The sequence below is a fragment of the Convolutriloba macropyga genome, chromosome 8 (genome assembly GCF_964194025.1).
Source record: "Convolutriloba macropyga chromosome 8, txConMacr16.3, whole genome shotgun sequence".
Taxonomy (NCBI): Eukaryota; Metazoa; Xenacoelomorpha; order Acoela; family Convolutidae; genus Convolutriloba; species Convolutriloba macropyga.
Genome location: NC_134475.1, coordinates 50598872 through 50610986, shown reverse-complemented (window position 1 = coordinate 50610986; position 12115 = coordinate 50598872). Strand labels below are relative to the sequence as shown.

General features: G+C 36.8%; 1 protein-coding gene across 1 annotated transcript in view; it reads left to right on the top strand.

Annotated features, from left to right (window-relative positions):
• The window catches only part of LOC142344806 (uncharacterized protein F21D5.5-like), a 68213-nt gene extending 60104 nt beyond the window's left edge, over positions 1 to 8109 (top strand). Inside the window, exons 4-5 of the mRNA XM_075396770.1 lie at positions 7016 to 7334; positions 7637 to 8109. Coding sequence (XP_075252885.1) covers positions 7016 to 7334; positions 7637 to 8074 — 757 coding nt within the window. The 3' untranslated portion in view covers positions 8075 to 8109. The remainder of the gene's footprint in view (positions 1 to 7015; positions 7335 to 7636) is intronic.
• The last annotated feature ends 4006 nt before the right edge of the window (positions 8110 to 12115 follow it).

The following is a 12115-nucleotide window of genomic DNA, read 5'->3' as shown; positions in this document are numbered from 1 at the left end:
CGTATGGTTCGTGGAATGCCGTGAGTATATGCATAGTCTCGAAGGAATTTCACTACATTTGCGCCATTAGCTTTTTCAAAAATTCTAACTGTCGGATACTTTAAATAACGGTCGATACATGTTAGGAAATATATGTCTTTATCTTGATCGTTTAGTATCGGACCCCCAAAGTCAATCTGAATTTCTTCATTAGGTTCTTGACAAGCCTTATGCGGAAACCATTTAGATTTTGGGATAATAGGTTTGAGATTCTTACCAATATCCGTACACGGAACACAATCTGAAGTTTTGGCCAAAATTTCCCTGTGCATGTATGGCCACCATGCATATTGAGAGAGAAATCATTCCCCAACTACCGGGGTGTGTCATATGTATTGGTTCCAATACAGCTTCCTTAATGGAGTTGGGAATGGCAACGCGTTGGTCGACACACAAACAGCCAGACTTTACATGAAGGTCTTTCCAAAAGGAGTGGACATTAGGACTGACTTCCTTACATCGAGCCTCGTCGTCTTGAATGACACAATCCCGGATCTCTTTCAACACCGCATCCTTGCTAGTGAGGACTGCAAGGAAGGACTTGGTAAACAACTGATTAAGGTTGTTTTCGAAAATCTCCTCCCTAGAAAGTTCGATATCATGATTGTCGGGTGATGATGAGGCCTGGGTGTTACTGTGACTTGTACTAGTAGTTGCATTGGGGGTTGAATGAGTGCGGAACGTCACTCGGGGAGTCTGTGGGGATGCTGTGGGGCTGTTTTGCGGCGACTCATTTGCAGACATTGTGATGTGATGTATTTTCTGATCGGGATTTGTGATTAAATTACAATTTAAATTTTGCGAGTGGATTTGCGCTGCGGGTGCAGTATTATTTTGAAGCAAGTGATTTGCGTGGCAATTAAAAGCAGAATTGAATTTAGAATTGTAATTCTTTACTGTTGCTTGGGTAGTGAATAAATTATTTGAGGCATTTGAAATATTCGTGCTACTTTTAGCAGGTTTGCAAGAGTGGACGCGCGGCGTGTTTACTTGTAATTTTTGTATGCTGGTAGTGTGCCGCTTATGGAAAGGAATTTTATGTGGGTGACAGAAAAATGATGTAATTGCGTCGCGAATGCGGGAAATTGTTGCTACAATGAATTCCTCATCATATTGAGTGATGCTTTTTGCTCTTTGATTTGTTTGGCGCGAAATATAATCAACTAAACCCATTCTAGTACCGGGAATATGTTCTATATTAAAGTCGAAAGGTAACAAACTATCAATCCATCGTGTTAATCGGCTATTAAAGGATTTATTTGAACGATGAGATTTTAGAACCGAAAGAAGTGCTCTATGATCTGTCAAGACTGTGAAATTTTTTCCTAAAAGATAATATTTAAAATATTCGATGGCCCAAACCACACCAAGCAATTCCAGTTCATTTATACTGCAACGTTCTTCAGTATTATTCAGAAAGCGAGAAGCAAAAGCCACCGTTTTCTACCCGTCAGAATCCAATTGCTCAAGCGCAGCGCCTAATCCTTGGCGAGATGCATTGCATTTGATTCGCGTTTCCAATGTTGGATTAAAATGAGTATTCTCTGTAGCGTTTGCGATTACGGTTTTAATATACTCAAAATGTTTTTGGTGAATATCAGTCCAAATAAATTTTTCACTTTTCTTCAATAGGGGTCGGAGAGGGTGACAAATTTTAGCAGGATTGTGGATAAATTTGCTTAAATAATGAACACTGCCTAAGAATGATCGTAATTGTTTTAGTGTTTTAGGGGCTTTAATTTCTGCAATTGCTGCGGTTTTTGATTCCATAGGTTTAACGCCGGTTTGCGAAAATGTGAAACCAAGCCAATTTATCTGGTGTGTTGCGAAGTGACATTTGCTTAAATTAATTCTGAGATTATCAGCATCGAGTTTCTGCAAACATTTGTAAACGTATTTGAGGTGCGATTCCTTAGTGCCTTTGCTGACTACAATTATGTCATCGAGAAAACCGTAAGTATTAGACAAACCAACTAGTGTGTATTCCATCGCTTTCTGGAATTCTGCTGGCATATCCGTAAGACCATAAAATCCCGTTTTAAAGCGATACGTACCTGTTGCGTCGCCACAAATAATATTAAAATTACAATGGCGTGCGGTATCCGGATGCAAATTTAATTGACTATTTGCATATTTTAAATCAATCGTCGAAAAATAAACTTCATGATTAGAATCGTTAATATGTTGTGAAATCGAATCAATAAGACTATCTATGTTGGGCATTTGGTACTTATTTTTATGGATAGCTTTGTTCAGAAGTTTAGAATCAAGAGCTAGCTTTACTGATTGGTCTTTTTTAACTGTGATTACAATTAGGGAAATAAAGTTCTTGTCAGAGCATTCCTGCAATTTCTCGATATGTCCTTGTTCTGAATGTTTTTTCAATTCATCAGATACTTTGTCTAATAAATTTATGGGGACACGACGGCTTTTTTGGTGTGATGGGGTATAATTTCGATGAAATTTTGAACGAACTGTATGCATTTTGGACTTACCAATTCGGGAGATTAGGTCAGGAAAATCAGTTGCGATTTGCTTTTTGATTGGGCAGTATTCGTGATCTACCTGATTAACTGTCTTTTGATTATTAGATTGTTGGATAGAAAGACCAAGAGCAGGGAAGAGATCTCTACCCAATAGAGGACGATGACCATCCGTCACTACTTGAATTTCTATAGGATTCGCATACCAATTGTTGCTTCGAAAAGACGTTTGAAGGATGCCTAGAGTTTGAATGGGCTCGTTAGAGAAAGTTTTCAATTGGTTGGGATTCGCTTCGCGTATCCACTTCGAATTTAGATCTTGGGAGTTGATTGAATCCGCCAATGACTCATTTATTAGTGTACATACACTACCCGAATCCACCAGAACGTTTGTTGCTGTGTTTCCAAACACTACAGGGAGATTAATTGCTTCTACAGAAGTTGTAGAGTCTGCCGAAGATATTGAAGCTACACAATTATCTTCATCCGATGAGAGTTTGATTCCAAATCAGGATCAAAATTAGCCGAGATTTGATTAACATCTTCAGTTTGATCATCTTTTTCAACATTATTAACTCTCGGCTTCGGTTGGGATCTTTAGGTTTTCGGCAGACCTTTGCGAAATGGTTTTCAATACCACAGCTGTTGCATTTCTTCCCGCGTATCTGTTGCGGTGTTCTGGTGTCCAACTCATTCCACAGAAGTGACAGGTTGTGGGCTTTTTCCGTGCAGTGGTATTCATAGAAAAGGAGTAGTATTCGCGATGCGCATCCACTGTACTTGATTAACTGTTGAATTGAGTTCAGTTTTGTTTGCGTTCATTTTAAGTTGATTAAGAGTACCCATTTCAATATTGATTGCTATTGCTAAAGCCTTATCAGGTTCTACCGTTTCTTTGAGAAGTTATTTTTGGATCTCTTTATTTTGCATATTTGCGATGAAAACGTCTCTGATAATTGTATCCCCTTTTTCACCGAGATCACAATTCTCACAGAGTTCTTAAGGTGACCGTAGATTTTTTCGACCGGTTCCCCCTTTTCCTGTTTCCGTGTAAGAAAGAGATATCGGTCGAACGTTATATTATGGATTCAAATAAATGTTTTATTCAGGACATCCCAAAGATTTCGTGTTGAAATTTCGTCAAGATTAACAGTCTAGTTTTTAGAGTTGAATACTCGTCGCCCTTCCGTTCCCAAACTCAAATACATCAATGAAGTTGCTTTTCGATCGCAAAGTTGCCATTGTTTATCTCCGCATAGGATGCCTACCGCCGCCACACGTTGGCAGTGATTTTTCCACGCAGTCTTTGCCTGTTCGTTACGAGTGCGTCGATCTCGTTCGGGTTGTGCTGTAGGGTTTTCGACTGCATCTTCATATGCCGGTTCGTGGGGCAAAATGACATTTTCTGGAGGGTCAGCCAAGAGAATGTCCACTACAATGGCTTCACGGGCAAGAATTGCGAGTTTGAGTTGCGTCCTCCAGTATTCCCATCGAAGTGGGGGCTCCGGGGTTGCCTTTTCCCAGAAGGGTTGAATTCCGAGTGGGGATTTGCCGCAATCCTTTAAAGCCGACTGCGCCATGTTATAGCTGCGTTTACCAATTAGAATTGTCTTAGCGCTACGAATGCGTTGCCTTAGAATTAAAATGGAATCGCGGAGCGAATCCGAATTTACGCGGAACTTATTACTTTTATTTAGTGGAATCGCGGTGCGAATCCAATCTAGAAATTTTCTCTGAGAATAAAGAGCGTTTATAATGATAACTTGAATTCAGAATGCTTATCGAGATTATGATTACTTATAATAAATTACTGTAAACAAAATATGAAATAATTTAGTAGACTAGCGGGAATGTATTTATACGTGAATAATAAGAAGTCATAACCTTAGTTATAAATTGTATGATTTGAATTTTAAAATAGAGGATAACTGATAAATTAGTACACATAGAGATTTCGATAAATATAGGTAATCATATGTATCACAAATTCCAACAGCAGTATCTATGTACCCTTAAAAGACATTCATCTTCTGTATCGTTTTTTGCCGGAGACTGGCGAGAAAAAGTCAAAACATGTTATGACCTCACGTAAAAAAATGCTCTAATAGCCGAAAAATGTATACTCAAATCAGTTTAATTATCGGAAATCCCGATGAGACTAATTTTATCCAGGTTATCACTTCACCGTCTTTAAAACACGGAAATTTTGAAAATAGAACTTTATTGAGCAAAAATTGGCCGAAAATATTCCTGCAATATAATTTTAGATATGATATGATAAATTGTATGTTTTCAAATGCGAATGCGGGAACACTCTTTGCCACGCACAGAGTCATTCGAACCAGCTGCGAACTTGTTTAGTTTTTCAAGATCTAGATTTCATTTGTTTTTTGAGTCACTTGTTGTGGTCAGTCTCTGGACTAAGAACTCCATATCTTGATGATAAATGAAAAAGAAGGAGCTTCATCGTTTGAAATAACACTAAATTTCATCCTTTTTCTCTAATACTTAGGGTTTTCAAGGGTCCAAATTATTTTGAAGATGATTGGAAGGCCTCCTTCAACGCTGTGAATTTTTATTACAGCTAAGATAGAAAAGGTGCGGGTACTAGTTCTGTTTTTGGGGTCTAGGAAATAAACCCCCACGGAAAAAAAACCCCACTTAACTTTAGATAGGAAATAAACCCCCATTTTAAAATTTCGGTCGTGATAATTTGTTCGGTTGTGATAGTTTCATATCAAGTCCCACAGGCCGCTGAGGCATCGCCATGGCCCGCGAGGCATGACCAAACGCGCTAAATGCGCATCTCTTTAATAGTAAAGTGCGGGTTTGATAAAGGAGGCAGGATTTGGTCGATGATTTTCTTTTTTTTTAATCTGCAAACATGTAAATTAAACTAACCACTTGGTTAATGTTACATGTTAGAAATTTATTAATCAAACATTATTTTTTTCTAATTTATAACAAACTAAGGTTCGGTTTTAGTAAAATAATTTAATAAAAAATATGTTTAAATCCTGCAACCCTTCTGTCTATTGGAACTCTTTCGTGTCGTTTAAGCATTTCCGCTGTAACTTTTTGTTTAAATTTGGTCTTCGACGTTTCTTTTCTAATTGTAATTGGAAGTGTGTTCCATTTTCGAATAATGTTACGAACAATTGAACCATTACTCCATTTTGACTTACATTTTTGTTCTAAGAAAAGGTTATGGGTTCGTTTGTTTACAATAATAGGCACGTTTTCTAAAAATCTGAAATGTTTATTAGAGCGATTTCTTGTTTGTTGGAGAATATTGAAAAACCTATTTAAAGACACCCGTGTTATTTGGAGCTCTGCTGGAAGAATTTTAGTCTCCAGAAGTAGATCTCTGGCAGTATCGTATTTGGTTTTCATAAAGCAAACTTTTATTCCCCAGTTTATCTGTTTGTTAATTCTGTCAATAGAGTAAGATGGTAAATTTTGAAAAAAAATTGCGCTAAAATCTAAATGAGACAAAACTAGTGACTTAACTAGTGAGACAAAACTAGTGAGACAAAACTGACAAAACTCTGCGTAATCGGTATGCACGCATACACTCGCAAAGCACAATATTACAACTGGTAGCGTGGAGAAGAGAAAAAGTGGAATGTTCTTTTGAATAGAAAATTATCTGTAGTCGAAAAGGACGTGTTTTGGATCAAACGTGACCTTGCTGCTGTCCTTAAGCTTAAAAGAAAAGTTTGAGGAGATAGCTCAGAATGTCTAAAAAAGCATTAAGGCTGAAATTAGACGTAAAAACAATGATTAACCGTACGAGCTCGATGTTATTACTTCACGTCACAATGTTCCTCAGGAAATGGTTACAGGGTAGCTTATTTTTAATGTTCGTATCATTGTTCTCTCTCACTCAATGTGTCATTCTGTTGCAAGATTGTGAAATATGCTGACGACAAATTACGTTATACGAAAATGCATATTTTGAGTTTAGTCTGATCAATTGTAGAATCAGTTGCATTGAAACATTTTTGAGCTTTTAGAAAACTTCAAAGTTCATTTCCTAATGTCGTTTTGATGGAGTTGGAGATTTATCAAAGGTGAGAGTTACTTACGGATACTCTTCTACCATTATGAAGATGGATTGTTCAAGTGTTCATCTAATCAAATGTTTCAAATTTATTCATTTGTTTTGTTTTTTATTGCTCAAGTCTTGCTAGTCTAAGTCCCTGTCTCGCAGTTCAATTTGAGTTTGGTTGACAACAACTGGTTCAGATGAGATTCCGTCTTCCATGCCTCGCCCTTCTCGCATTTTTATGGGCTTTTTTAATAGAAAATGATGCATTCTCTTCGATTGTAAAATTTTGACTTGACCCAGGTCGAACAAAAACGACCCCCCTGTAACAATGTTAAGATCACAATATAGCATTTAATGATGAAGCAGTAATGAAAGTTCTATATTTCTGTAACATGGCGCTGGGTATGATAGCAGCTTATCTAAATACTGATTGATCTTTTAGACTCGACCTGAAGAGCTGTTTGTTTGTGGGTGATGCGGCCGGTAGACCTGCAAATGCAAAGAGTGGGCGTTCTAAGGACTTCAAATGTACGGACAGGCTGTTTGCGATCAATGCAGGCATCCCATTTTTCACACCTGAAGAGTTCTTCATGTCTCAAAAGGAGGAAAAATTTATAATGCCTGAGTTCAATCCAAACAAAGTTGTCGAGTCCGCTTCCTCAGTATTGCCCGAAAACTGTCTTCCTATTAAGACTAGTGAAATTGTGATGTTAGTTGGATATCCAGGGTCCGGGAAGTCGACGCTCTCCAAAATATTTGAGGTGAGTTTTCACATCTGAAAGAATGTTTTCGGGCACTCCCTTATGTTTACTTTAAATATGAAACTCCTTCTACGTTCATTAATGATTGCAATTAAGTTATAAGGGCACTGGCGCAGAGTTCTGAAAAGATTTTTCAGAAATTTTGTTGCTGGCAAAATTCAGCTATCGCATTTTTTATTGGCTGCTCCGGTTATCGAGATCTTGCTTAGACATCCCAAGACAAATAAGATCTAGCGCGACTTGTAAAGATACAGCAAGAATGTTTTCATTGTAAAATGAAGTGATGTTCTTGTGCCTTTCAGAGCCATAACTACAACATTGTCTCTCGTGATAAATTGGGCAGCATTGAAAAATGCCAGCAGCTATTTCAGTCCTACCTGAACAAAAACAGCAGCAATGACAATCCAACAATGAGGATTCTGATTGACAACACGAATCCCGATAAAGCTTCAAGAGCCAAATTCATATCAGTTGCAGCTGCTAAACTCAAAAACATCCCAGTTCGATGTCTGGTTCTTGACTCCACCGAAGAGCATTGTTTACATAATGAAATGTATCGAATATTGGCTAAAACTGATCATAAACCGCTTCCGTATTTGGCTTACGTGAGGTACAAGAAATCGTATGAAAAACCCACAACAGAAGAAGGATTTTCGGAAGTTGTTCACGTTCCATTTGTACCCAATTTTGATTCAGAAGAGTCAAAGAAATTGTACTGTATGTATTTGCTTGAAAGGTAGCCTAAAGATGGAAAATTTGAATTTCGTTAACTCAATTGATTTACTTGATTCTCAGAATTGCACAATGTATATAGGTGCATATCAAAGCTGCATCTCAAAAAACATGCAAATCTTGATTCAAAATCTGTTCAAAAAGAAAATCCATTTAGTTTGATGAATAATTCCTGATATAAAATTCAACTTGAGTGTGTGGTTTCGTAACCCAGCAAATCGATTGAAGCAGAAAAAAAAATATTATCTGATCTACCGTATTCATAACTTAAGACAATGTAAAACTACGCAATCAGCGCCGTAGAGTTAACCATTCTGAGAAAGTGAGGGGGAATTTCACGAGCCTATTGCATGCTGGTTTCTGTTAAACAAGGTGGAAGTTGAACGACAACTAAAGAATGACAGATGAAACAATCACTGATTTTCGACGCGTCATCGCTGATTAGATTGAGGGCTTAAGTAATATAACAATTTTGTTTGGGCGTGATCTTAAATTACCACCGGGCGGGTATTACCAGTCACGTGGGCATTTAATTGTTTTTTACAGTTTAGGTCAATCATTACCGCTGGCGATGACATGCTTTTCGTTGTAAATTGTACATTGGGTAATCCTGAGGACTTTCCTGGAGAACACTTCGTCACATTATCACTTTACTTAACTGGCGTCCACTGGCGTCGTTAACCGTTGACAGCGCTTACAATTAGTATTTATTTTGTCAAACATACTCACGGATAACGTCCAAATTTTGAACATTTATTTTTCACAAATTTTTCAAGCAGCCTCTTTTTCACTCAACCTTAGTTAGAAATTACATGAGAACCAATTCGGAGACTTGCATGTTATTGTAAGCCGTTAGAGCACTAGTTGCAAAACTGCTAGTGGTCTTAATCCGCAATTAGGATCGGGTGCTACTTTTGATAAGTTAATCATCAATTCGCCCGGCGGCTTTTTTTAATTTCGGTCTAATTGACACGTTAACTAACAAGGAGGCTCGGTAATGTGCGTTCGCACATAAAGTTCCGACCCCGCTCATCCACATTTTCGGCATAAATGTCCAAATGAGGAACAGAGAGAAAACACCTAAATTTTCAAGTAATTTTCGGAAAAAAATGTGCATGAACAAAAAGATTGCCTACAACGCAAATAACTCGGTGGAGTAAATGCTGCATTAGATTGATGAGATCAGCCATTACTACGAAAGCAAAGCAACACGAACAACAAAATCAAACAACAATAACAACAAACATTAATTGCGTCCAAACTTATGGCCATTTTTTCGCTAGAAAAGATATGGGACCACTCCATAAAAGGCTCGTTAACAAATAGACAAAAAGCAAAAACAGCAAAGCTAAAAATTGGCTTATATTTAAAAAATTAATTTCAAAATGATGAATACCATTAGATAGCAATTGAATACATGCAAAGCGTTTATGATCACATACGCCTCTACAGGAGGGCATTAACACCTGCTGTCATTCAATTTTTAAGCGGTTATAAAGAGAACAGAGAGAGAGACAACAAACAAAAATTCATATAAAACGTTGTCGAAGCCGTAAAGCCATATTTTGCACCTCGAAATATGTTCAATTGCGCCTTCCTCGAACGCCAAAAATGTGATATGCGACCTCTCATTATTGAGAATAGGTAACAAGTAGACAAAAAAGGGCAAAATTAGGTAACACTTGTACTTTCGAAAACACTTATTTTCAAAGTCATGAAAGCCATTAGCTACAAAATGAAATATATAAATTAGGTCGTCTTCTCCGTCCAAAGGAAACGCTTGAGGCCTGTAATGAATCAAAATTTGTCATATGTTTAAAACAAACGTCAAATAAAGACAAAATTGTTTATTTTTTTTTGCTAAAAGGTTGTGTCCAAGCCAGTAAATCTATAGCAAATTCTTTCAAAACATTAGATTATGTACATTTGTGCTTTCACTTGACGACAATAATGCCGTATGTGACCTGTCATTAACGAGACTAGATTATTTTCGAAGTCATGAAAGCCATCAGTTATCGCCTCAAATCAGAATATAGACTCATTTATTCCACCATAAAAAGTCAGAGACTTGTTATTATTCAGGTGATCTCATAAGGCTAAAAGGGCAAAGTGAAATTGACAGTTAGAACGACAAATAAAGAAAATGTAATTAATTTCTTCGAGAAAGGGGTGTCGAAGCCTTTAAAACCATAATTTATAACTTTCAAGTCTTTCATGTGTTAAACTGCGCCCTGTTTTGAACGCAAATAATGTAATCTGTGAACTGTAAATTATATGATAATGTGAAAAAAACGAGAAAGAACGTGCAAAATGGGCCAATGCCTAAAAATAGAAAAAAAATTGTGAAATCTAGTAGTGAAGCCAGAAAACCATAACTTAACGAGTAAAACCGCAAAAAAGAAAAGTATATTTCAGTAGAATGAAGAGGAAGAGAAAGCATTCCTTTGCTGACACTACGCCACAAGTGGACCAAATTAGGAGAAAAATAATTGCAGTGTCCAATAAGCCATTTTATTTAAGAGTCGAACAATTTTAAAGGTAAAAACGACCTTCATCTTTCTAGTAAAACAACTAGATACATTATTTGGAACTGATTATGAAGCCATTTGCACCTATCAACTTGAATTGTTCTGTTCTTTAATTAACATAAAAAATGGATTTTCAAAAGAGCGACTGATTACAATTCAATTTTTTTGTATTTTAACGGTTCAAAATGGGATCAAAACTTGTCTTGCTATTGCTGATATCCATTAAGAACACTCATTTGTTTCTAATGTTACAGATCCAGATGGTTTGTTAGTTAAAAGATAAAAAAACTGCTTTTTTGATAATCATAGAGTAAAGTTAGCAAAACTTTAATTCCAGACTACTCTCAATGGAGGTTGGAGTTAGAACTCGCTCTTTTTGTAGTATACGAAGATTGTGTTATTTGTTTTTAGATGTGTACTTTCGGGAATTTTAATCAAAGTGGACTATTCAAAGCTGAATTTGAAATATTTAGCCAAATTCTTTGCCAAAAAAACAATCAAAAATAGTCACCAATGCTTTTTTGTCTTCGGTACTCCTGTTAACAGTTTGTGCAAAATGGACGAAATTTTAGGCAAAAATTGCGGAAAATGTCGTAAAAACTGAATAAAAATGACGCCAATCTGTCTAATATTCACAAACATTTAAACCACGATAACTCGCTCTAGAAAACGAAATTCAAAAAATCTTTCTAATTCCATACTCTACACTGGACAGGCTTTTTAATGATACCACTCACAACTCTTTACGATGAATATATCGTTCGGTCAAATTTGTCTGAACACAAAAACCCATTTGAGCATAGTTTCTCCTTCTCAAGAGGGATCATAACAACGAGGAAATTATACTGTAATAGTAGACATTATCAATAGTGTGCTAAACTGAGGTTGAGTGTGGATAACAGGTACAAACTCGTATCAATGGTGTCCGCGATAGCTCAAAAACAGACATCATGGCAAATGCAATTAATATTTTGTTTGGAAGCAAATATGAAGTATTTTTTTGCTTATTGTCCTTGTTGTTCACATATGCTCACAGCTCTAATCTTAAAACTTGCTCAGCATAACAGGGTTTTTTCGAGTAAAATTATTTGATCGATTTTGCGCTTTATAACTTCAGCGACAATATAATTAGCGCGAGCCTCTTTAAACGTCAATCATTACCGCTGGTGATGACATGCTTTTCGTTGCAAATTGTACATTGGGTAATCCTGAGGACTTTCCTGGAGATAACTTCGTCACATTACCACTTCACTTAACTGGCGTCACAATCAAAAATCGATATGTTAACTGTAGAAAGCGCTGACAAAAAGTTTTTTATTCAAACATACTCACGAATAAAGTCCAAATTTTGAACATTTAGTTTTTCACGAGTTTTTCAAGCAGCCTACTTTTGATAAGTTAATCATCAATTCGCCCGGCGGCTTTTTTAAATTTCGGTCTAATTGACACGTTAACTAACAAGGAGGCTCGGTAATGTGCGTTCGCACATAAAGTTTCGACCCCGCTCAACCACATTTTTGG